At 39.0% G+C, this 27118-nt stretch overlaps 1 protein-coding gene across 8 annotated transcripts in view; it reads left to right on the top strand.

Moving 5' to 3' along the window:
• RNF121 (ring finger protein 121) overlaps positions 1 to 27118 on the top strand; it is a 142262-nt gene that overhangs the window by 37445 nt on the left and 77699 nt on the right. For 6 of the 8 annotated variants that reach the window (XM_077113707.1, XM_077113705.1, XM_077113709.1 and 3 more), the window contains 2 exons: positions 16037 to 16074; positions 19174 to 19315. In XM_077113707.1, coding sequence (XP_076969822.1) covers positions 16037 to 16074; positions 19174 to 19315 — 180 coding nt within the window. Of the gene's footprint in view, positions 1 to 4; positions 98 to 16036; positions 16075 to 19173; positions 19316 to 27118 lie in introns of those variants that run through there. The other 2 variants (XM_077113710.1, XM_077113708.1) reach the window with 2 other exon arrangements.

The raw sequence follows: 27118 nt of genomic DNA, 5'->3' as shown, positions 1-27118 counted from the left end.
TTTGGGGCTCTTTGCAATTAGCAGGTACATGAAGCCAGGGCAGGAGAACATCCTCTGGCAGTGGATTTTCTTGATGTATACATATGGTGGTCACTTGGTAAATTTTCATTCATTTAATTTAGTAGTAGCCCATTATTTCACCCCTCACCGCACTAAAATCACTTTACTTTTCTTTCTGTGGTAACTAAGGACTGTGGCAGATTTGAAGACCAAAGTACTATAGGAGTCAGACAAATTTGGTGTAAATTATCATGGTATTTTAACTTTTTTTTTTTTTTTTTTTTTAAAGGAAAGACAGAGAGAAGGAAGGAAGGATAGAAGGAAGGAAGGAAGGAAGAAAGGGAAACATCTTTAAACATTTTCTTGTTTTTATTGTATTCTGTTTCTCCGTTTTTGTTACATGGGCTGGGGCCGGGAATCGAACCGAGGTCCTCCGGCATAGCAGGCAAGCACTTTGCCCGCTGAGCCACCGCGGCCCGCCCCATGGTATTTTAACTTTAAGGGACCTTGAAAGTCATCTAAGCCAACTCCCTCATTTTCTAGATAAGGAAACTAAAACAGAAGTATACTACATTGACATATCGCATGCAAGCTGCTGTGCCAAATTAGGATCTACAACTGTTTTTCTTTTCTTTGAAAAGGGTAGTTATTCCCTGAAGTTGCTTCATGAGGTAAAACCCAAGGAAATTATACTACAGAGGCTAAGTTTCACTGTACATCCCACTTTGCATGTTCTTTTAGTGCCCAGAACCGTTTGGGGAAAGCAGAGTATCTACATGTAGCAACACAATAGCCTCTGTCTTCACTCTTTTTACTCTTATCCTGTTTTATTTTTCTTCAAGGTACCACTATTAGAAATTATTTCATATTTGTATTTTCTTTACATGTTTATCTGTCTTCCGCATTAGATGTGTTTTATAAGGGGAGTGAGTCTGTTTTATGCCTGTCTTGTGATTGGATGAATGAGTAAATAAACAAATGAATGAACAAACAAAAATATTTGTTTTCTACCTTCAGGATGCCAGGCACTTCTTTTTCATGATTTTAACATTTTAGATCTGTTTTAGTTTGCTAAGCCTGCCAGAATGCAACACACCAGAGATGGATTGGCACCCCCCAACCCCCTACCCCCATGGGCAGGCACCTGGAATCCTACCTGGGTCTCTGGCATGGCAGGTGAGAATTCTGCCACTGAGCCACCATCGCACCACCCTGGATTGGTTTTTAATAGGGGGATTTATTAGAGTTACACGTTTTTAGTTCTTCAGAGTAAAGGCAGCTAGCTTTCATCTGAGTTTTTCTGTCACATGGAAAGGCACATGATGATTACTGCTTGCCTTCTCTGCTAGCTTCTGGGTTCCAATGATTTTCCCCTGGGGCAGTTCCTTTCTGCGTCTCCAGACGTCACAGCTCAGCTGTGTGGCTGAGATGAGGTATGCTTAGCTGCTGAGCTCTCTTCTGATATCTCTCTTTTAAGCCTCCAGCTAATCAAATTAAACCTCACTCATTGTGGAAGGCGCTCCCCTTAGCCAGCCACAAATGTAATCAACCATAGATGAATTTCACATGTTGATGATTTAAGTCCACAGAAACAGAATGGAGCATCATCACCTGGCCAAGTTGATACCTGAACCTATCACAGATCAGTGACATGTTTGTTTTCTTTGTTTAGGTTTGATCATTCATTGATCTATTTAAACCTTTCTTGAACATGGAATATACATTATTGTCAAATGAACATAACATACTCACTATGAATATAATTGACATGTTTTTTGTGAGGTTTAGTGTGAACCTAAGTCTCATTCTGTTTGATCAGATAGGCCCAGGAGAGATGAGAATCTCAAAGCATCAGAGCAACATGACTTGGCAGCTGGGGAGAGTATGTGATCCATAGCTGTGGGGAGAATGCAGGACCCAGGGCTGACTTATCAATTAGGTGTAGTAGGCCCAGTGCCTAAGAGCATACACACAAAATGTTTTATTTTAAATACAGACGAAAAATTAGATAGACTTGATCTTTAATTCTGCCCATCTTTATACCAATGCAGGTGTAAAAGATATATGTATATTTCAATATATTATGGCAGAAAAGGGCCCACAGTGGTAAATATGCTTAGAGACCTGAAACTCAAAATGTAACCCTAGCAGGACCTAGGGTGTCTTGTTAAAATGCAGATTCTGATTCAGGAAATCTGAAATGGCATCTGAGATTCTTAAGTTTTAGGGTACTGATGCTGTTGGTTTGTGGACCACACGGAATAGCAAGGCAATAGCAGATATTTGTGTCTTCAATGAATGGGTTTAGTCCAAAGAGTTCCTGGAGCCAGGAGGATTGGGCCAGGGTTTTGCAGGAAGATGAAAATGTGGTTTGATGGAAGAGAGGGACTTAAGGGACAAAATAACCAGCTTGTGAAGATTCAGAGACAGAGTGTAAGATATTTCTGAGGGACAGGAGGCATATTTGTGGGAATGCAGTGGCAGGTCCCTGAGTCTCTTGCACCTGAGAACGTATAGCAACCAATCTCTGATCATTTTCCATTTTTATGGAGTTTTCTTTTGCCCTTTGTCTGGCATTGTTAATTTTACTCTTCAAATCTTGGTTTAGGTAGTTTGGCATGACTAGGAGCCTGGTGAGAGCCTAGGAGAGGAGTGATTAGCTGGCATTAAAACATTGTTTGTGTTTATCTTAGGAATTGGATATAGGCCCCATCAATCAGCACTTTTGCCCTGAGAGCCTACTTACTAGGTACCTGGGCTCTGGAAAGGGTGCCTTCAGACTGGGTTAGTGCTTGGTCCCAAATGAATAAACTCATTAATGAGGGAGCACATAATCATGTCTTTCCACATAGTATAGGTTAATTATAGCTATAGTTTACAGCCTTTCCACCTGATCCAGAACACTGGTTTGGATATAACTTTAAATAACTTTTTAGTTCAGAGTCAAATATTAAAACCAGATCATCTCTTTTAGAATTTGTACTACCCTGCCAAGAGCTCATTGATCCTTCAAGTCCCAGGTCTAGTTATAGCCTCAGCACTTGCCTTTCTAAGCTACTTTCCCTGAGGCTCTGAAAGCATACCTGCCCTATGCTTCACCAACAATTTCCCAGCCTCTCATAGTAGTTTATGAAGTATGCCCACTCTTCCAGGAGGAAAGACAATGAAATCACTTGGTCACTTTAAATGTACTTAGCCACATAGCCCTACAGTGAAGTGAGAAGTCTTAGTCTCTGTTTTCTAGATGAAGAAACTAAGGAACAGTGGGCAAACTTGGCCCATTGTCTCATTTAAAAGTACTCCCATGCCTACTCAGTTCTCTGGACTTGTCTTATTTCCTTGGATACAGTTTTTTTGTTTTGTTTTGACAAATAATTTTCAACATTATTTCTCTGGAAATTGACACCCTCCTGGTGTCAATTGAATACTCCTTTCCCAGGTACTTATTAATTATTTTTCAGTGGTTGTTTACTCTCTGATTTAAACTTCTCCAGATGGGATGCTTATTATCATAGTTGTTTACCCTCTTGGAGGGAATTCTGCTAAAATTCTACAAGTACTCAGTGAGTAGTTAGTAGATGCTCAGCCCTGTGCTACTCTCTTTCAAAGAACCCAAAGCAGTATAAAGTGTATCTTGGCTCTGAGGTAACTCCTGGGTTTATGGAGTGGGAGTATAATAGACATAAGCAGGGCCAGTGCTTGGATGAGGCAAGCAAGGCACTAGTGTGCAAACTTCCCTCTCAAGATCATGTAAGTGGAGAGTTGACATGAAAGAGTAAGTACCTCTTTAATTTTTTTTTTCACAAGGTTTGTGGGGAATAACTCACTTTGAATTTGGTGAGATATGAATTAAGTCAAACTTTTTTGAAGGCAATTTGGCAATATACATCAAAATTCCAAATATTCATATACTTTGACCCAACACTTCTATTGCTTCCTTAAATTTTGCACCCTAGGCCCCTTGCTTGCTGCATCCTGGTCCTGGCCCTGGACTTGAGAAGCTGTTAGATCACTTGGAAAGCAGGTCTAAAATAACCTAAGACTATGAACTAGATATATAACAATGCTTCTCAAATTCAGTAAGTATATCCTATTAAAAGCAGGTTCTGATTCCATAGGTCTTGTGTGGTGCCTGAGATTCTGCATTTCTAACAAGTTCCCATATAATGCTGATACTGTTAGTCCTTGGGCCATGCTTTGAGCAGCAAGGAGAAAATCCTTGCTGGCAAAAGTAGAAGGCTAAATTCATTAGGCTAGGGGACCAACAGAGGCTTCCCCAAGGAAAGGAAAGAGGAGCTAAGTTCGCAAAGGATAAGTTGAATTTGGATAGAGAGTAAAAAAAGAGAAAGGCGTTGAAAACAGAAGGAAGACTATATGTATGCAAAAAGCAAACGACAGGAATGAGTCCCATGTGTTTTGGAACAGTGAACAGATTGGCTTGGTAAGATGCAGGACCAAGTTGGAAAGGCCAGAAAAGGAGTTTTGATGACATATAAAACATGCGGAATGATTGTTCCTTTAGAAATGTGGTTCTTAATTAAGCATCTAGGAGGCTTACATACCTCCTAGATGGGCCTTTCCAGATCTTGCATTTGACAATTGTCTCCTCTCAAAGTGTCTGCCTCTGTTCTTGGGAAATGAAGCCTTGAGACAGGGTACTTGAATAAAATCTGTGAGGCAGTGTGTGGAGTATGAAAAGGATGATTAATTTCGTTTCTCATATTAGTTTGGCAGAGTCTTGGGAAAGTTGTTTTTTTACTTAGCTCATACATGTAGATGCCAGAAAGCCCTCCTTAAATAGTGATGGGCATTCTAAGTACACACATGTAAACAATGCTTGGTAAATATATGCCAGTTTGACTCAGTAGAATACGTTCTGATTGTTTCACTCCACATGTTCCATTTGAGGTATTTTTCTGAAGTTATGATAGGAATGATGGGCTTTGAATGTCATAAGCGCTTAAAGGAATATTTGTTGAGAGATTGATTTCAGTGATTTTAAATCCTTGATTCTCTAGACCAAGGAACATTTTTTAGTTCAGCTCACCATAAGACTATATTGAGTGCTTTATGTACTGAGACTTGGATAGGCTTTTGTATGACTACAAAGAAATGGAAGGCTTGAACTGTGAACTCTACAGTTATTCTAGAGTTTTTTTTTAATGCAATTTTTTTTATTAATTAAAGAAAAAGAAATTAACACAACATTTAGAAATCATTCCATTCTACATATGCAATCAGTAATTCTTACCATCATCACATAGATGCATGATCATCATTTCTTAGTACATTTGTATCAATTTAGAAAAAGAACTAGCAAATCAACAGAAAAAGATATAAAATGTTAATGTAGAGGAAAAAATAAAAATAATAATAGTAAAAAAAAAAAAGACACACACAAACAAACAGACAAACAAAAAAAAAGCCTATAGCTCAGATGCAGCTTCATTCAGTGTTTTAACATGATTACTTTACAATTAGGTATTATTGTGCTGTCCATTTTTGAGTTTTTGTATCTAGTCCTGTTGCACAGTCTGTACCCCTTCAGCTCCAATTACCCATTATCATACCCTGTTTCTAAGTCCTGTTGGTCTCTGTTACCAATGACATATTCCAAGTTTATTCTCGAATGTCGGTTCACATCAGTGGGACCATACAGTATTTGTCCTTTAGTTTTTGGCTAGTCTCACTCAGCATAATGTTCTCTAGGTCCATCCATGTTATTACATGCTTCATAAGTTTATCCTGTCTTAAAGCTGCATAATATTCCATCGTATGTATATACCACAGTTTATTTAGCCACTCGTCTGTTGATGGACATTTTGGCTGTTTCCATGTCTTTGCAATTGTAAATAACGCTGCTGTAAACATTGGTGTGCAAATGTCCGTTTGTGTCTTTGCCCTTAAGTCCTTTGAGTAGATACCTAGCAATGGTATTGCTGGGTCGTATGGCAATTCTATATTCAGCTTTTTGAGGAACCACCAAACTGCCTTCCACAGTGGTTGCACCATTTGACATTCCCACCAACAGTGGATAAGTGTGCCTCTTTCTCCGCATCCTCTCCAGCACTTGTCATTTTCTGTTTTGTTCATAATGGCCATTCTGGTGAGTGTGAGATGATATCTCATTGTGGTTTTGATTTGCATTTCTCTAATAGCCAGGGACATTGAGATTCTCTTCATGTGCCTTTTGGCCATTTGTATTTCCTCTTCTGATAGGTGTCTGTTCAAGTCTTTTTCCCATTTTGTAATTGGGTTGGCTGTCTTTTTGTTGTTGAGTTGGACAATCTCTTTATAAATTCTGGATACTAGACCTTTATCTGATATGTCGTTTCCAAATATTGTCTCCCATTGTGTAGGCTGTCTTTCTACTTTCTTGATGAAGTTCTTTGATGCACAAAAGTGTTTAATTTTGAGGAGCTCCCATTTATTTATTTCTTTCTTCAGTGCTATTGCTTTAGGTTTAAGGTCCATAAAACTGCCTCCAATTGTAAGTTTCATAAGATATCTCCCTACATTTTCCTCTAACTGTTTTATGGTCTTAGACCTAATGTTTAGATCTTTGATCCATTTTGAGTTAACTTTTGTATAGGGTATGAGATATGGGTCTTCTTTCATTCTTTTGCATATGGATATCCAGTTCTCTAGGCACCGTTTATTGAAGAGACTGTTCTGTCCCAGGTGAGTTGGCTTGACTGCCTTATCAAAGATCAAATGTCCATAGATGAGAGGGTCTATATCTGAGCACTCTATTTGATTCCATTGGTCGATATATCTATATTTATGCCAATACCATGCTGTTTTGACCACTGTGGCTTCATAATATGCCTGAAAGTCCGGCAGTGTGAGACCTCCAGCTTCGTTTTTTTTCCTCAAGATACTTTTAGCAATTCGGGGCACCCTGCCCTTCCAGATAAATTTGCTTATTGGTTTTTCTATTTCTGAAAAATAAGTTGTTGGGATTTTGATTGGTATTGCATTGAATCTGTAAATCAATTTAGGTAGGATTGACATCTTAACTATATTTAGTCTTCCAATCCATGAACATGGTATGCCCTTCCATCTATTTAGGTCTTCTGTGATTTCTTTTAACAGTTTTTTGTAGTTTTCTTTGTATAGGTTTTTTGTCTCTTTAGTTAAATTTATTCCTAAGTATTTAATTTTTTTAGTTGCAATTGTAAATGGGATTCGTTTCTTGATTTCCCCCTCCGCTTGTTCATTGCTAGTGTATAGAAATGATACAGATTTTTGAATGTTGATCTTGTAACCTGCTGCTTTGCTGTACTCATTTATTAGCTCTAGTAGTTTTGTTGTGGATTTTTCCAGGTTTTCGACGTATATTATCATATCGTCTGCCAACAGTGATAGTTTTACTTCTTCCTTTCCAATTTTGATGCCTTGTATTTCTTTTTCTTGTCTAATTGCTCTGGCTAGAACCTCCAACACGATGTTGAATAATAGTGGTGATAATGGACATCCTTGTCTTGTTCCTGATCTTAGGGGGAAAGTTTTCAATTTTTCCCCATTGAGGATGATATTAGCTGTGGGTTTTTCATATATTCCCTCTATCATTTTAAGGAAGTTCCCTTGTATTCCTATCCTTTGAAGTGTTTTCAACAGGAAAGGATGTTGAATCTTGTCAAATGCCTTCTCTGCATCAATTGAGATGATCATGTGATTTTTCTGCTTTGATTTGTTGATATGGTGTATTACATTAATTGATTTTCTTATGTTGAACCATCCTTGCATACCTGGGATGAATCCTACTTGGTCATGATGTATAATTCTTTTAATGTGTTGTTGGATTCGATTTGCTAGAATTTTGTTGAGGATTTTTGCATCTATATTCATTAGAGAGATTGGTCTGTAGTTTTCTTTTTTTGTAATATCTTTGCCTGGTTTTGGTATGAGGGTATGTTGGCTTCATAGAATGAATTAGGTAGTTTTCCCTCCGCTTTGATTTTTTTGAAGAGTTTGAGGAGAGTTGGTACTAATTCTTTCTGGAATGTTTGATAGAATTCACATGTGAAGCCGTCTGGTCCTGGACTTTTCTTTTTAGGAAGTTTTTGAATGACTAATTCAATTTCTTTACTTGTAATTGGTTTGTTGAGCTCATCTATTTCTTCTTGAGTCAAAGTTGGTTGTTCATGCCTTTCTAGGAACTTGTCCATTTCATCTACATTGTTGTATTTATTAGCGTGAAGTTGTTCATAGTATCCTGTTACTACCTCCTTTATTTCTGTGAGGTCAATAGTTATGTCTCCTCTTCCATTTCTGATCTTATTATTTGCATCCTCTCTCTTCTTCTTTTTGTCAATCTTGCTAAGGGCCCATCAATCTTATTGATTTTCTCGTAGAACCAACTTCTGGTCTTATTGATTTTTCTCTATTGTTTTCATGTTCTCAATTTCATTTATTTCTGCTTTAATCCTTGTTGTTTCTTTCCTTTTGCTTTCTTTGGGGTCAGTTTGCTGTTCTTTCTCCAGTTCTTCCAAGTGGACAGTTAATTCCTGAATTTTTGCCTTTTCTTCTTCTCTGATATAGGCATTTAGGGCAATAAATTTCCCTCTTAGCACTGCCTTTGCTGCGTCCCATAGGTTTTGATATGTTGTGTTTTCATTTTCTTTCGCCTCAAGATATTTACTAATTTCTCTTGTGAATTGAAGTCTCCAACTATTATGGTATATGTGTCTATTTCCCTTTTTAGTGTTTGCAGTGTATTCCTCACGTATTTTGGGGCATTCTGGTTCGGTGCATAAATATTTATGATTGTTATGTCTTCTTGTTGAATTGTTCCTTTTATTAGTAGATAGTATCCTTCTTTGTCTCTTTTAACTGTTTTACATTTGAAGTCTAATTTGTTGGATATTAGTATAGCTACTCCTGCTCTTTTCTGGTTGTTATTTGCATGAAATATCTTTTCCCAACCTTTCACTTTCAACCTATGTTTATCTTTGGGTCTAAGATGTGTTTCCTGTAGACAACATATAGAAGGATCCTGTTTTTTAATCCGTTCTGCCAGTCTATGTCTTTTGATTGGGGAATTCAGTCCATTAACATTTAGTGTTATTACTGTTTGGATAATAGTTCCCTCTACCATTTTGCCTTTTGTATTGTATATATCATATCTGACTTTCCTTCTTTCTACACTCTTCTCCATACCTCTCTCTTCTGTCTTTTTGTATCTGACACTAGTGTTCCCTTTAGTATTTCTTGCAGAGCTGGTCTCTTGGTCACAAATTCTCTTAGCGACTTTTTGTCTGAGAATGTTTTAATTTCTCCCTCATTTTTGAAGGACAATTTTGCTGGATATAGGAGTCTTGGTTGGCAGTTTTTCTCTTTTAGTAATTTAAATATATCATCCCACTGTCTTCTAGCTTCCATGGTTTCTGCTGAGAAATCTACACATAGTCTTATTGCGTTTCCCTTGTATGTGATGGATTGTTTTTCTCTTGCTGCTTTCAAGATCCTCTCTTTCTCTTTGACCTCTGACGTTCTAACTAGTAAGTGTCTTGGAGAATGCCTATTTGGGTCTATTCTCTTTGGGGTGCGCTGCACTTCTTGGATCTGTAATTTTAGGTCTTTCATAAGAGTCGGGAAATTTTCAGTCATAATTTCCTCCATTAGTTTTTCTCCTCCTTTTCCCTTCTCTTCTCCTTCTGGGACACCCACAACACGTATATTTGTGCGCTTCATCTTGTCATTCAGTTCCCTGATACCCTGTTCAAATTTTTCCATTCTTTTTCCTATAGTTTCTATTTCTTTTTGGAATTCATATGTTCCACCCTCCGATTCACTAATACTAGCTTCTGTCTCTTTAAATCTACCATTGTAGGTATCGTTTGTTATTTCCAGCTTTTCTACTTTGTCCTTCACTCCCATAAGTTCTGTGATTTGTTTTTTCAGTTTTTCTATTTCTTCTTTTGGTTCAGCCCATGTCTTCTTCATGTCCTCCCTCAATTTATCGATTTCATTTTTGAAGAGGTTTTCCATTTCTGTTCGTATATTCAGCATTAGTTGTCTCAACTCCTGTATCTCATTTGAACTATTGGTTTTTTCCTTTGACTGGACCATATTTTCAATTTTCTGAGCGTGATCCGTTATCTTCTGCTGGCGTCTGGGCATTTAGTCAGATTTCCCTGGGTGTCGGACCCAACAAGGTTGTAAGATTTTTCTGTGAAATCTCTGGGCTCTGTTTTTCTTATCCTGCCCAGTAGGTGGCGCTCGTGGTGCTCATCTGTCTGCGGGTCCCACCAGTAAAAGATGCTATGGGTCCTTTAACTTTGGAAAACTCTCGCTGTGGGGGGGGTTGCCAGCCGAAGCCGCTTGGTTGAGTGCCAATCCGAATCTCCCAGCCGGCCCGGGGATCTGTGCGCGGGGAGGGTCACCGGCCTCTGCGGCTTGGGAGAACGCCTGTCCAAATTTCCCAGCCGGCCCGGGACGCCAAGCGTGGCATGAGGGTGCCAGCCGCCGTGGCTTGAGGAAGTGTCTATCCACCGTTCCCAGCCGGACAGGGAAGCCACGTATTTGGAAGGGATCCCAGTTGCCGTTCTCTGCGGCTTGGGGATCTCCGATCCAATTCTCCCAGCTGGTCCGGGGGGCCATGCGTGGGGTGGGGAGCACCATCCGCCACGGCTTGAGGGGACTACCTGTCTAATTCTCCCAGCCGGCCCGGAAAGGAGGGAGGGAGGGACTCGTTGATCTCACCGGAGCGGGTTCTCCCAGCCAGTCAGCCGTTCCAGAATGGGGTACGCTGTCTTCTTGGTCTCTGTCCTGGCTCCGGGAGCTGTTCTGAATCGTTTCTACTTCTCTAGTAGCTGTTCTGGAGGAGGAACTAAGACCTGCGCATCTTTCTAAGCTGCCATCTTTTCTGGAAGTCTAATGCAATTTTTTTATTAATTAAAAAAGTTACAAGAAAGAAACATAAACATTCTTGACATTTGCTCATACCGTTCTACATATATAATCAGTAATTCACAATATCATCACATAGTTGCATATTCATCATCACGATCATTTCTTAAACATTTGCATCAATTCAGAAAAAGAAATAAAAAGACAAAATAAAAATAAAACGAAAACAGAAAAAAAAAATTATACATACTGTACCCCTTACCCCTTCCTTTCATTGATCACTAGCATTTCAAACTAAATTTATTTTAACATTTGTTCCCCCTATTATTTATTTTTATTCTATATGTTCTACTCATCTTTTGACAAGGTAGATAAAAGGAGCATCAAACACAAGGTTTTTACAATCACACAGTCACAGTGTGAAAGCTATATCATTATACAATCATCATCAAGAAACATGGCTACTGAAACACAGCTCTACATTTTCAGACAGTTCCCTCCAGTCTCTCCATTACTTCTTAGATAACAAGGTGATATCTACTTAATGCGTAAGAATAACCTCCAGGATAGCCTCTCGACTCTGTTTGGAGTCTCTCAGACATTGACACTTTGTCTCATTTCACTTCTCGGCCCCCCCCCCCCCCCGGTCGAGAAGGTTCTCTCAATCCCTTTATGCTGAGTCTCAACTCATTCTAGGATTACTGTCCCACGTTGCCAGGAAGGTCCACACCCCTGGGAGTCTTGTCTCACGCAGACAGAGGGAGGGTGGTCAGTTTGCTTGTTGTGTTGGCTGGAGAAAGAGGCCACATCTGAGCAACAAAAGAGGTTCTCTTGGGGGTGACTCTTAGGCCTAATTTTAAGTAGGCTTGACCTATCCTTTGTGGGGTTAAGTTTCATATGAACAAACCCCAAGACTGGGAGCTCAGCCTGTAGCTTTGGTTGTCCACACTGCTGGTGAAAATATCAAGAATTCAACTTGGGGAGGTTGAATTTTCCCCCGTTCTCACCATTCCCTGATGGGGACTTTGCTAATACTTTTCCACTCACTGATCAAATCACTCTGGGACAAACCAACAAAATCTCATGTCCTACCCAAAGTTTCATGTATTTATATTGCTCAACCAACCATCTAAATAAGTTATGTTAGGACATGCACAAGTCAAAATATAAATTTTGTACCAAATAAACATTTTTTTGCTTTAGTCTCACACGTAAGTTGAAATTTTTAAATATTAATTACCATCCATTTTCAGCATCCTGCAGTAATGACATTCCTTTGTTCTTCCTCAAGCAAAAACATTTTTAAAATTTGTACCTTTGGTCACTATCATTATACACTCTAGGCATTCCTAGATTATACCATCTCAATCTTTATTGTCTATCTTTTTTTGTGATTTCATTTATGCCCCCCAGCCCTCTTCCCTCTCTCATTCTCACATTCAACTTCATTTAGTGTTTTAACATAATTGTATTACAGTTAAGTAGTATTGTGCTGTCCATTTCTGAGTTTTTATATTTAGTCCTGTTGCACAAGCTATATCCCTTCAGTTCCAATTACCCAATATCTTACCCTGTTTTTGTCTCCTGATGATCTTCTCTGTTACCAATGAAATATTCCAAGTTTATTCACTAATGTTAGTTCATATAAGTGAGACCATACAGTATTTCTCCTTTCATTTTTGACTAATCTTATTCAGCATAATGTCCTTAAGGTCCATCCATGTTGTTACATACTTCATAACTGTATTCTGTCTTAACAGCTGCATAATATTCCATTGTATGTATATGCCACAGTTTGTTTAGCCACCCGTCTGTTGATGGACATTTTGGCTGTTTCCATCTCTTGGTAATTGTAAATAATGCTGCTATAAACATTGGTGTTCAAATGTCCGTTTGTGTCCTTGCCCTCATGTCCTTTGAGTAGAGACAGCATATAGATGGGTCCTGTTTTTTAATCCATTCTGCCAGTCTATGTCTTTTGATTGTGGAGTTTAATCCATTCACATTTAGTGTTATTACTGCATGGGTAGTACTTTCTTCTGCTGCTTTGCCTTCTAGATTTTACATATCATATTAATTTTCCTCCTTTTTACCTTTATTCATAGTCTTCCTTTCTACATTCTTCTGCACACCTCTCTCTTCTGTCTTTTTGTATCTGTCTCTCACTGCTCCCGTTAGTATTTCTTGCAGAGCTGGTCTCTTGGTCACAAATTCTCTCAGTGATTTTTTGTCTGAAAATGTTTTAATTTCTCCCTCATTTTTGACGGACAGTTTTACTGGATGTAGAATTCTTGGTTGGCAGTTTTTCTCTTTTAATAATTTAAATATATCATCCCACTGTCTTCTCGCCTCCATGGTTTCTGCTGAGAGTTCTATGCATAATTTTATTGGGCTTCCCTTGTATGTAATGGATTGCTTTTCTCTTGCTGCTTTCAAGATTCTTTCTCTTTGACCTTTGACATTCTGATTAGTAAATGTCTTGGAGTATGTCTATTTGGATCTGTTCTCTTTGCGGTACGCTGCACTTCTTGGATTTGTAATTTTAAGTCTTTCATAAGAGTTGGGAAATTTTCAGTGATAATTTCCTCCATTAGTTTTTCTCCTCCTTTTCCCTTCTCTTCTCTTTCTGGGATGCCCACAACATGTATATTCATGCAGTTCATATTATCATTCAATTCCCTGAGTCCCTGCTCATATTTTCCCATTTTTTTCACTATATTTTCTTTTTCTTGTTGGATTTCATATGTTCCGTCCTCCAGTTCACTAATCCTATCTTCTGCCTCTCGGAATCTACCGTTGTAGGTTTCCATTGTTTTTTCATCTCTTCTACCATCCATACCTTTTATTCCCATAAGTTCTGTGATTTGTTTTTTCAGACTTTTGATTTCTTCTTTTTGTTCATTCCTTGCCTTCTCTATATCCTCCCTGAATTCACTGATTTGATTTTTGATGAGGTTTTCCATGTCTGTTCGTATAGTCTGAATTAATTGTTTCGGCTCTTGTATGTCATTTCAGTTGTTGGTTTGTTCCTTTGACTGGGCCATATCTTCAATTTTCCTAGTGTGATTTGTTATTTTTTGCTGGCATCTAGGCATTTAATTACCTTAATTAGTTTATTCTGGAGATTGCTTTCACCTCTTTTACCTAGGGTTTTCTTGCTGGATGAATTTGTTGTCTTTATGTTCTTTGACGTTCAGTTCAGCTTTATCTGGACCTCTAGCTTAGGTTTTGTTTAACAGAGGAGAATTTTTCAGTTCTTGTGTTCTTGCCCTGCTTGTATGGTGCCTTCCCCCGCTCACACTTAGGAGGGTCTACTTAGGTATTATAGACTGCAGCCAGATTTTCCCAGACCAAACTGGCCTCCTATCAGGCAGAAAGAGTCACCTGCATCAGTTTTTCCTGAGGGTGAGACTCAGCAGATTAAAAGACTTTCCTGTGAAGTCTCCCGGCTCTGTTTTTCTTATCCTGTCCAGTATGTGGTGGTTGTCTGCCTGCAGGTCCCATCAGCATAAGGTGATGTGGTGCCTTTAACTTTGGCAGATTCTCCCTGCTGGAGGTGTGGTGGAGACAGAGGAGAGGTTGTAGGCTGGTTTTAATGGCTTCAAATTACCAAGCCCTGATGTCTGAATTCCTTGAGGGAGGGATTTCACCTGAGTTGGGCTTCACCCCTCCCCTTGGGAAAGCATAGGCTCCAGACAAGCCCTCAAACGAGCTTGTTTCTGCCTTGCCTGGGGCAGTTGCAGCCTGAGAAGCCCTGCTGTTGTATCCAAAGGCAGTGAAGCCTTTGTAAAAACACAGCCACAAAAACCTGTGTTTCCTTTTTAAATTTTTTTCTTTTTCCGTCAGCCCTGCCCCCTTGGTGCCAGAGCTAAAATGAGCGACCTCTGCTTTGACCAGGTTTACCTGAGCTGGGGGCCTATTTTTAGTAGTCAGAATTTGTTAACCAAGCAATTGGCGTTTGGTTGGGCTCAGCCCTTGCTGCTGGTAAAGCCTCTTTCCTTTCCCCTGTGGAGAGCAGCCTGTCAGGGAGGGGTGCCGGCTACCGAGTCTTGGGGAACTCACAGTTCTGGGAGGCTCACAGCCAGTCCACCTGGTCCAGACTGGGGTACGCTGTGTTGTTCAGTCACTGACGTGGCCCCAGGAACTGTTCTGTACTGTTTCTGATTATTTAGTAGTTGTTCTGGAGGATGAACTAAAATGCACACATTGTTAAGCTGCTATCTTGGCCGGGAAGTCCTCTAGAGTGTTTTTCAATAGGAGGCAGTTTTGTCACCCAGGGGACATTTGACTATGTCTGGAGACATCTTTGGTTATTGCAACTGGGGGGATACTACTGGCATCTAGCAAGTAGAGGCCAGGAAAGCTACTAGAACATCCTATAATATATAAAACAGCTTCTCCCCAGCACCCCTCCAGCAAAGAATTAGCCAGCCCAAGGTTGTCAGTAGTGACAAGGTTGAGAAACCTTGCTCTAGGACAGGACTGTTGTAAATAGAACCAAAACTTTGAGGTTGGAAGGCCATACTGCTAGTTAAGAGCAGAGTAGCATCTAAAGCTCAGTTCAATCTAGTCTAATGTTCTGCCTGCTACCATGGCGCCATTCTTAGTCAAATGGCATTATATGACAGAATATGTTGTCTAGCTTCATCTCCCACTAATCCTGATTCATACTTCTTTGCTCTAGGCACACTCAATTGTTTATATACCATGCAACTTTATTCCTTCATGTTTATGTTGGTCCCTTTGCCTGGAACATCCTTCTTTTCTTTACATTTCTTCCAGGAAGTCTTCACTAATCTATAACACCCCAGATTGGGCTAGAAACCACTGTTTTATTCTTCCATAGGTAGTCTTTAGCATATAACTAAAAAAAATCTGTTTGTGTGTCTGTCTTCCTCACGAGACTGTGAGAGCTTCTTGGGGGTTAGAACTTTTTCATTCTTTTGCTGTCATTGCTTAGCACAACACATGCAAGACACTAAGTCATAGGCATGAGTCCAAGGAAATGTTTAGAAAAGGGAAAGATGAATGTAAAATAGTGTTGGGGAAGGTGTCATAGACATTTTGAGAGTTGAAGATTCCCATGATTCCTTGAACGTTTTGTGAATGTGTGGGCATCTCATGTTGGGTAGGGACATTTCTTAAGACAGTAACAGCTTTTTCTCATGGTGTTTTTCTGCAGGTTGATATGTCAGACCTGTCTCCAGAGGAACAGTGGAGGTAAGTGTGGCTGAATGGGCCTCTCATTCTGGGAACTGCAGGTTAGCTCAGCAAATAGAATTCTATATCTATATTTTGCTTGCCTGTGTGTTTAGGAAGCAATGGCTCAATATTGGCAGGACAGGTCTTTTAATATCTTTCCCAGTATGTGGGTCATGCTGGATAACTCCCTTAGTCCCAGGGAATAAGTAGGTAATTGCACCACATCATTCATTAGGATTTGAATACTGTTCTGCCACTTAGTAGCTGTGCGAATTTGGGTAAGTTAATTTCTCACTGCCTTAGTTTTCTCCATATGTAAAATGAGTATCATAACTACCTACTTCATGGAGTTGTGAAGATTAATATATATGAAGCTCTTAAAACAGTTCCTGGTATGTGTAAGCTCCCAGTAATTGTTACCTGCTGTGAAGATAATTATCATCACCATCATCATTAGTATCCACGTTATGGAGTGGAGAGCTCTAGTTAAGAAAATGGGAGATGTATCTTCTGATCTCGAATCTGCCACTAACTTGCTTTATAATCAGAGTGAGTCAACGAACATTATGTTTGTGTCGTGATTCTCAATCACTAAAGGAGTTTGATGATGGTTTCCTTCCATACACACTTCACAAGGAGGTTGACCAATGAGCTTAAATTAAACAAGTAAAATTTAATAAGGGGAGAAACTTCATTTGAATTGAAACTGTCAGTTATACAGGTATAGGATGGCAAAGATACCAACTTCATAACAAACTCAGAATGATTTTAGGTGACTTTAGGCTCAGTATGTACCAATAGCATACTTCAGCTACCAAAATAGTCCAGAAAATTTAGAAGTTATTTATAGAAATATGCTATCTGCCTTAAGGAAGGTTACAGTGCCACTGTACTCTGCTTTGTGTAGGTCACATGAGTTTGTTCTAGGTACTGCTTATTAAGAGGATCTTAAACTAACTGGGCAATGTCTTGAAGAAGGCAAACGGAATAAATGGTCTTTATGTCATGTTTTGTGAATAGTGATTGAAAGAACTAGAACTGTTAGACTAAAAGGGCATAGGAAAGTGGTGATAGGAACAGGATAGTTGTGTTTTTTATTTGTTTTGATAGGATCATGATAAATCTTTAAAGTGGTAGCATTGGAAAAGAGGAGCATCTGTGTCCTTCATTGTTCCAAAGTATAGGATTATGTTTAATAGATTGAAGCTGTAGGAAAGTAGATTTTATCTCAATAACAGAAATGTCTTTCAATAAACAGATATCTAGACAGATAGTGAACTTCTGGTCCCTTAAAGCATTAGAATTTTGTCCTTTCATAGAATAACATTAGTGCCTACAATGTGCCAGACACTGCTGCTTCTAGAGCAGACTACCTCAAGAGGCATAGTTCTCAGTCAATAGAAGTATACAAGCAGAGGACCACAAAAATAAATTTTCATTGGGTATGAGCTTAGAGTAGATGACTTCTCTGGTCTTTTCTAGATCCTTTCTTTGATTTCATGTTTACGCATCCATTCAGTTATATACTATCTGAGAACAAGAAACTTGTCTCTTGCTATCTTTATGCCTCCTCACAGTTCTTAAATTTGTTAGTGTTCTCCATCTTTTTGGCTTTTCTTATCATCACTATAGCCTATGAGTAAGCCAGAACAGATAGGAATTTCTTTTGATAGGTGAAGAAATTGTGATGTAGAGGCCTGAAGTTTCTTGGCCAAGGTCACACAGGTGAATCTGAACCTAAGTTTTTGACTTCCAACCCATTCACTTTCTGCAAGATTCTGCCACCTAAGATTTATACAGGATGAACCCTTAGGTGTTTTGACTGGCTAGCTGACATTTGGCTGCTTACACTGCCCAAGGTTTTCCTTTGTGTGTGTGTTTTCTTTCTTTCTTTTTTTCTCTTGTAGCATTTTATTATGAAAAATTTCAAACATACAGAAAAACTGAAAGAATCATTTAGCGATCACCCTAATACCTACCACTTAGAATCCTTGATTAATTTTTTGCTATATTTGCTTTGTTATATATTTATCCGTAATTCATCCTACTGGGTTCTTTTTTTCTGTTGGTCTTTCTTTACCCTTGGGAATTCCATAAAGACACCATTTGTATTGTCCTTTTTCAGTAGCCCTGTGTGTGGGATATTTGTTTAGAATCTCCTGTCTACAGGCAACATTTTAATTTGCTTTTTTCTCTAACTTTTTTTTTTTGGTGCTTGGGTTGTGAATTGAACCCAGGTCTCCTGCGTGGCAGGCACACATTATTCCACTGAACCACCTATGTACCTACTCTTCTTACTCACTCCTCTCACTTGGCTGACTCTAACCCAGAGTGGTGGGATTATTCTGCTCTGTTCTCAGAAGTTTTTGCCTGTATTGGCCAAGGAAATGGGCATGTGTTAATCCTCAGGACCAGAGAATGCTGAGCTTAGATTAAATAAAAGTTTCAAACTCTACTGTAGTTACTGAGCTTCCTTGAACCCTTGAGGAGACTTTTACCTGTGAAGGCTGATGACGAAGTCACTGTTGAAATAGTATAAAGATGAAGCAGTCCAGATTCTTCAGGCTTGAATTAGCCTTAAGGATTCCTGACCCTGGCAGGGAGGGTAGGATGTGTGGGGCAAGACTTTAACCCTGGAATCAGCACACGTTTGCAGTGTTACTTATTTATTTGATGTCATAAATATCATTGAGCTAGAGTATAAGGTTTTATGGCTATAACCTTTTCTCTGTTTTACTTTCTCCTTTTAGTAACTGGTTGAAACATACCTGAAATGGGCAGTGAACTTGCTTTTCTTGGGAATTTCCTTCCTGCTGCAGGAAAGGTGTTAGCTCATTCTGCCCTTATGGGAGGGAGCAGCAGACCACCCATCTCTAATCACAATGTCTGAGCTTGGTTCCTTGGACCCATAGAGGCCTTGTTCTATCCCAAAATGCATTCTTTAGGAGCTGGTCTTCTCAGGGCCTGTGTTCTAGCCCCTAATTTTCACATACCTTGCAGCTGCTAAACATAGGGGTGTGTTCTGAGTTCTGGTCCCATGAGATATTCTTGGAAAGTATTGCCTGTTTACCACCATACTATCCCTGACCTAGCTCACTCCATCTATTTGGCTTTCAGGGTTGAGCACGCACGCATGCATGCCAAGCACCGTGGCCATGAAGCCATGCATGCTGAGATGGTCCTCATCCTCATCGCTACTTTGGTGGTGGCCCAGCTACTCCTGGTGCAGTGGAAGCAGAGGCACCCCCGCTCCTACAATGTAAGCCACTTTGTCTCTCAGTTCTTTGCCAGTTAGCAGGAGATCCTCCATAAGTATTCTAGGGTCCCCGCTATCCCAGGCCAGTTGTAGGCAGAGAATAAACAATAACAATGACCTTTATGTATGAATGGTTAACAGTGTACGGTGTGGGTCTAAGAGGCAAGTGATTCAGAGAGTAAACATGAGCCACTTTACTTTCATGGCCAAAAAGAGGTAAGTACTCCCTTTTCAGCATTGTGGGATAGATTGACAAAGATTCATGAGGAGCTATTCAAATGAATGTAGTGATAATTACTTGACTGGGAAGATCAAACCTCCAGTGAATCTTATAGGTGGAATTTAGATTTAGCTAATCTTGTCGAGGACATGGCAAACAGTATACTAGGTAGATTCTTTTACAACTATCATCTTAGAAGTTTTTAGCCTTTGCAGATATACAGTGCCCTTTTTTTTTTAATGAGAAATCTTCACACACATACTTTCTATACATGATACACAATCAGTGGCTCGCAATACCATCACATAGTTGTGTAGTCATCACCGTGATCACTTTTTAGAACATTTGCATCACTCCAGAAAAAGAAAAAAGAAAAAATACATACCATACACCTTACCCCTCCCTGTCACTGACCACTAGTGTTTCCATCTACCCAATTTATTTTTCCCTTTGTCCCACCTATTATTTTTTTATTTCTTTTTATCCATATTTTTTACTCATCTGTCCATACTCTGGATATAAGGAGCATCAAACACAAGGTTCTCACAAATACATAGTCACATTGTAAACATTATGTCTTTATACAGTCATCTTCAAGAATCTAGGTTGCTGGAACACAGCACAACAGTTTCAGGTACTTCCCTCTAGCCTCTCCAATATGCCATAAACTAAAAAGGGATATCTATATAATGCATAAGAATAACCTCCAGACTGGAGGAATACAGATTGTGCAACAGGACTGATTGTAAATATTCAGAAATGGATAGCACAATGCTACCTAACTGTAATACAATAATGTTGGTACACTGAACGAAGCTGAATGTGAGAATGAAAGAGGGAAGAAGGCTGGGGGCACAAATGAAATCAGAAGGAAAGATAGACGATAAAGACTGAGATGGTATAATGTAGGAATGCCTAGAGTGTACAATGATAGCGACTAAATGTATAGAAGAACAAAGGAATGTTAGTACTGCAGGGTGTTGAAAATAGGATGATAATTCATATTTTGAAACTTTAACTTACGTGTAATACTAAAGCAAAAAATGTTTATTTGGTACAAAATTTATATTTTGACTAGTACATTACCTAATATAACTTAAGTGAACAGTTTAATTAGACACCATAAATACATGGAGCCTTGAGTAGGGCATGAGATTTTGTAGGTTTGTTCAGAGTGATGCCCTGATAAATCCCAGAGTGATTTGAACAGTGAATAAAAAAATATTTGCGAAGTCCCCTTGAGGGAATGTCAAGAAAGGGGGAAAATTCAACTTCCGCATTTGGAGAATTCCTAGTATTTTCACAAGCAGTAGGGACAACCAAAGCAATAAGCCGAGCCCTCAATCTTGGGGTTTGTTCATATGAAACTTATCCCTGCAAAGGGTAAGCTAAGCCTACTTAAAATTAGGCCTAAGAATTATCCCAGATGTGGCCTCTTTCTCTCTCAGCCAACACTGCAAGCAAGCTCACTGCCTCCCCCTCTGTTTGGGATATAACTCCCAGGGGTGTAAACCTTCCTGGCAACATGGGACAGAAATCCTAGAATGAACTGGGACACAGCATTAAGGAAATGAGAAAACCTTCTAGCCACTTAAACTGCATTTTATCTCATTTCTCTCTTCCCTCTTTTGGTCAAGAAGGCTTTCTCAATCTCTTGATGCCCAGTCCTGGCTTATCCCAGGCTTTCTGTCCCATATTGTGAGGGAGATTTACACCCCTGGGAGTCATGTCCCACATAGTGGGAAAGGCAGTGAGTTCACATGCTGAGTTGGCTTAGTGAGAGAGAGATCACATCTGAGTGACAGAAGAGGTTCTCTGGGGTGACTCTTAGGCCTAATTTTAAGTAGGCTTAGCCTATCAGCCAGAATAAGTTTCATAGGGGCAGATCCCAAGATCTAGGTCTCAGCCTCTTCATTTGGTTATCCCCACTACTTGTGAGAGTATTAGAAATTCTCTGAATGGGGAAGGGATATTAGCTAGGATTCTCTAGAGAAACAGAATCAGCAGGAAATATCCACAGATATAAAATTTATAAAAGAATCTCATGTAACTTTTGAGGAATGTAGAGTCCAAAATCCGTAGGGCAGGCTGTGAAGCTGACGACTCTGATGAAGGGTCTGGATGAACTCCACAGGAGAGGCTTGCCAGCCGAACCAGGAAGTGAGAGACTCTCTCTTCTGAATTCTCCTTAAAAGCCTCCCAGTGATTAGATTAAACATCACTCATTGCAGAAGACACTCTTCTTGGCTGATTATGAATGCAATCAGGTGTGGATGCAGCCGATGTGGTCATAATTTAATTCTATGAAATTTCCTCATAGTAACAGACAGGCTAGCACTTGCCCAACCAGACAGATGGGTACCACCACCTGGCCAAGTTGAGACATAAACCTGATCATGACAAGGACTTTGCAAATACTTCTTTATTCATTGCCCAGATCATTCTGGGCTTTATTGGGGCACCACATTAACCTGGACAAACCAACAGAATCTCACTCTCTATTCAAGATTCCATGTACTTATGGTGTTCAACTAAATTGACCATAAAAGTTACATTAGGAAATGTACTACCCAAGATATAAATTTTACACCCAATAAAAATCTCTCCCTTTAGTCTCACACAGAAGTTTAGGTTTTAAAATATGGACGATATCATCCTTTACCCAGTCTTCTAGTATACCTTAGTCATATCCAGATCAGCTCATTCATGTCTCTAGTTGAAGTCTGAGCCCTTTTTCAACTTTTTCAACAGTTCCTGTATGGGGTACTGCTTACTTTCATAGCTTCAGAGCTCTAACTCTGAATTTCAGGTGCCACCTAACTACCCAAAGTTTCTGGGAAAGATCATGTTATATACAAACAGCTCAGTATCTCAGAATTTAAGATTAACAGTTACATCTCATGAATATACATGACTGCTGTAAGAACTTACAATCTAGGACCCTTTACAATAAGCCCCAACCTGATAACCCATGCTCTTGACTTCAGTGCATCGAATTTTTATATTATAGTTAGTCCATATGATTGAGGTATGATAATATTTGGTTTTTTTTTCCCTGACATTTCATTTAATGTATAGCAATTAAGGTTCATTCTCCTAGTTGCATGTCTCACAAATTCATTCCTTTTTGTGGCTGCTTATTAGTCCACTGTCTGTGTACACCATAATTCTCTTTTCCATTCCTCAATCTTACCCTTAGGCCCTCTATTCATTGTGGATCAGGATCAGTGCTACCAAAACACCAGTCTTACAGTGCTCTTTTTCACATAAACTTGGCATACACCCACATAATGATAGTTATACTTTGAAAGAATAAATAAGCATGTATAACAGTAACAATAACTAACATTTATTGAGTGCTTACTGTGGTCTGGGCACTATTCTGATTACATGTATAAACTCAATTAATCCTCACAATAACCAGATAAGGTAGGTACTCTTTTCCATTTATGGATGAGAAACTGAGACATAGAAAGGTTAAATTACTTGCTCAAGTATAAAACCAATATTTGAATCCAGACAGTTTTGCTCCAGGACTTTCAGACTTAATCCTTAAATGACCCTGTTTCTCTAGGGTGTGCTTTTTCAAACCTTTCGTAGTATGGTACCGGGGTCTGTATCCCATGGGATGGCAGCTGCTGCATTGTCTCATTTCTTTCTTTCAACAGCCTTATGAAGTAAGTAGGATATTAGATAAAGAAATTGAGGCCTAGAGCATTGAAGCATGAGGAGGGTAGTAATATGTAGAGTCAGGATATGAACCCAGGTTCATATTTCATATTTTCCATTGTACCATATGTTGTTTCTGTAAAGGACTTTCTATCAAGGGAACCAAGAGGGTAATTTGGACAGTAAGAGGAAGTGAGGGATAGTCCTTGCTCTTGAGCCTGGGCATAAGTTTCAAAGAACACTGGCCTACAGTCACCTCAAATGCTGGCATGAACTACAAGTAGGGTATATCTGTACTTCCTAGTCACAGTGTATGTACTGCCTACATTTCTAGTTACAGTGTATGGAATGCATTATGAAGCAGGCTCAGCCATCTAGGTTTTCAATTTCATGTGTGGACCCTGCTTAGTTGTACAGGAGCATACACAGTCGTCTCGTTACTGCCATATGCTGTAAACATTATGCTATACATCATTGGTGAGGGGAAATGTTAACACTATAGCCTCTTTCATTGAGAACCTTAAACCCATGTCTTTAAAAAATAGGAAAAGTAAATCTGTAATGTCCTACTTTATGCTGTTGTTATATAGTAATGGTATATACTGGTTTTGTTAGGATCTCTGTTTACTTGTGTACTGCGAATGTTTTTACTGCTTCAGTTAACTCATTTTGAAAGAAGAGAAATTGCCAAGGCCTGTACACATTATCTCCAATCCTTTTTCAAGCTTTTCAGAAGTTGGAGCTGTTTTGCTTTGGAGGCAGTATTATCTAGTGGGATCAAACCAATCCCTATGGTGCTAACCCTCTGGACCAGAGAATGCTGGTCCTGACACCTTTCCTGCAATCCTCTTACCTAGCTATGTGATTGTACATCTCAGTTTTTCTAAATTCTAATATGGGGTGAGAATATCTAGTTATGGGTTGTAAACTATAAAGCTAATATTAGTGACTGCTATTGTTCCCACTTCTAAGAGAGAGCCAAGAATATAAAAATGGGTTTCCAGGGTACATGGGTGGTTCCGTGGTAGAATGCTTGTCTTCCATGCAGGAGACCCGGGCTCGATTCCTGGATCATATACCCTCCCCCAAAAAAGAAAAATGGATTTCCACATACTAATTTATATGGACATGGATTAGAATTTCATTTTATTGAGGTAAAACTCACATAACATGAAATTCACCATTTTAACCATTTTTAAGCATGCAATTCAGTAACTATTAGTACATTTAAAATGTTGTGTAACCATCCCAGCTAATTGGGATGCCTCAAAAAGAAGCCCTGTACCTGTTAGCTGGCATTCCCCATTTTCTTCTTTTCCCAGCCCCTGACAACTACTAGTCTACTTTTTGTCTCTGTAGATTTGCCTTTTTTAGATATTCATAAAAGGAATCATATAACATGTGGCCTTTTGTGTTGGCTTCTTTCATTTAACATAATGTTTTCAAGGTTTACCCACGTTGTGTATATAGGTGTACCTCTTTCCTTTTTATGGCTGAATAATATTCTGTTATAAAGATATACTGTTTTTGTTTATACATTAATCAGTTATTTCCACTTTTTGACTGTTGTAAATAGTGCTGCTATATCTTTGAACACCTGCTTTCAATTCTTTTGGCTCTATACTAGGAGTGGAATTGCTGGATCATATACTATGGTAGTTTGAAACTATGTATGTACCCCAGTAAGTTATGTTCTTAAAGGCAATAATCCATTCCTGTGGGTTTAAACCTATTGTATATAGTAGCTTTTGATGACATTACTTCAGTTTATGCGTGGTCCAGGATGGATATTAATCCTTTTATTGGTGTCCTTTATAAGAGACTGTAATTCAGAAAAAGAGAGAGAAAGCCATGGAAAAAAGAGCTGAACTCCACGAAATCCAGTAGAGAAGGGAAAGGCCAGCAGACCCCAGCACAGGCCTTGCCATGTGGCAGAGGAGCCAAAGATCATTGACAGCTGGTCTTCAGGAAGAAAGATTACCATGATTTGAACATTTTTCTCAGCCTCAAAGCTGTAAGCTTGTAAAAGCTAATAAATTCCCATTCTTAAAGCCAACACATTTCATGTTGTCTGTTTTGAGCAGCCTAGGAAACTAAAACAGATTTTGGTATCAGAAGAGTAGGGTACTGCTATTGTGAATGCCAGAAAGGTAGAAATAGTGATATAATTGACCAGTATGTAGAGGCTGAAATTGTGAGATGCTTGATAGAAAAGGCTTTTTCCTGTCTTTTGGGCCTGGCTTATTTTTTTTTTTATTTTTATTAATAAAACCAATCAACATATACATATGAACATTCTTTGTTTATTTCATCACATAATTGTATATTCATCATCATGATCATCTCTTAGAACATTTGCATCAATTCAGAAAAAGAAATAAAAAGAAAACAAAAAAATTCATACATACCATATCCCTTACCCTCCCTTTCATTGATCACCAGCATTTCAATCTACTAAATTTATTTTAACATTTTCTCCTCCCATCATCTACTTATTTTTAATTCATATGTTTTACTCATCTGTCCATAAGGTAGATGAAAGAAGCATCAGACACAAGGTTTTCACATTCACACAGTCACGCTGCGAAAGCTGTATCATTATACAGTCATCATCAAGAAACATGGCTACTGAAACACAGCTCTACATTTTCAGGCAATTCCCTCCAGCCTCTTTGTTATGCCTTAACTACAAAGGTGTTATCTATTTAATGCATAAGAATAACCTCCAGGCTAACCTCTTGGCTCTGGAATCTCTCAGCCATTGACACTTTATTTTGTCTCATTTCTCTTGTTCCCCTTTCAGTCAAGGTTTTCTCAATCCCTTGGTGCTGAGGCCCAGCTCATCTAGGATTTCTGTCCCACATTGCCAGGAAGGTCCACACCCCTGGGAGTCATATCCTACATAGAGATAGAGAGGGCAGTGAGCTTACTTGTGTTGGCTGAGAGAGAGAAGCCACATCTGAGCAACAAAAGAGGTTCTCTTTTGGGTGACTCTTAGGCCTAATTTTAAGTAGGCTTAGCCTGTACTTTGCGGGGTTAAGTTCATATGAACAAACCCAGAGATTGGGGGCTCAGCCTATTCCTTTGGTTGTCCCCACTGCTTGTGAGAATATCAAGAATTCTCCACTTGGGAACGTTGAATTTTCCCCTTTTCTCACCATTCCCCTAAGGGGACTTTGCAAATACTGTTTTATTCACTATTCAAATCCTGGGATTTATCAAGGCATCACTCTGGATGAACCTACAAAATCTCATGCCCTATTCAAGGTTCCATGTACTTATGGTGTTCAATTAAGCTGTCCACGTAAGTTGTATTAGGAAATGTACTAGTCAAAATATAAATTTTGTACCAAATAAACATTTTTTGCTTTAGTCTCCCACATGCGTTAAAGTTTTAAAATATTAATTACCATGTATTTTCAACACCTGACAGTATTGACAGTCCTTTGTTCTTCCTCATGCAAAATATTTTTAAATTTGTACATTTAGTCACTATCATTATACACTCTAGGCATTCCTGGATTATACCATTTCAGTCTTTATCATCTGTCTTTCCTCCTGATTTCATTTGTGCCCCCAGGCCTCCTCCCTCTATCATTCTCAAATTCAGCTTCATTTAGTGTTTTGACATAATTGTATTACAGTTGGGTAGTATTGTGCCATCCATTTCTGAATTTTTACAATCAGTCCCATTGCACAATCTGTATCCCTTCATTTCCAGTTACCCAATATCTACCCTATTTCTATCTCCTGATGACCTCTGTTCTTAACTGAAATTATCCAAGTTCATTCATTATATTAATTCATATCAGTGAGACCATACAGTATTTGTCCTTTTGTTTTCTGGCTAATCTTACTCAGCATAATGTCTTTAAGGTTCATCCATGTTGTTACATACTTCATAACTTTATTCTGTC

This window comes from Tamandua tetradactyla, chromosome 8, assembly GCF_023851605.1.
Source record: "Tamandua tetradactyla isolate mTamTet1 chromosome 8, mTamTet1.pri, whole genome shotgun sequence".
Taxonomy (NCBI): Eukaryota; Metazoa; Chordata; class Mammalia; order Pilosa; family Myrmecophagidae; genus Tamandua; species Tamandua tetradactyla.
This window is presented reverse-complemented; position numbering and strand designations above follow the sequence as displayed.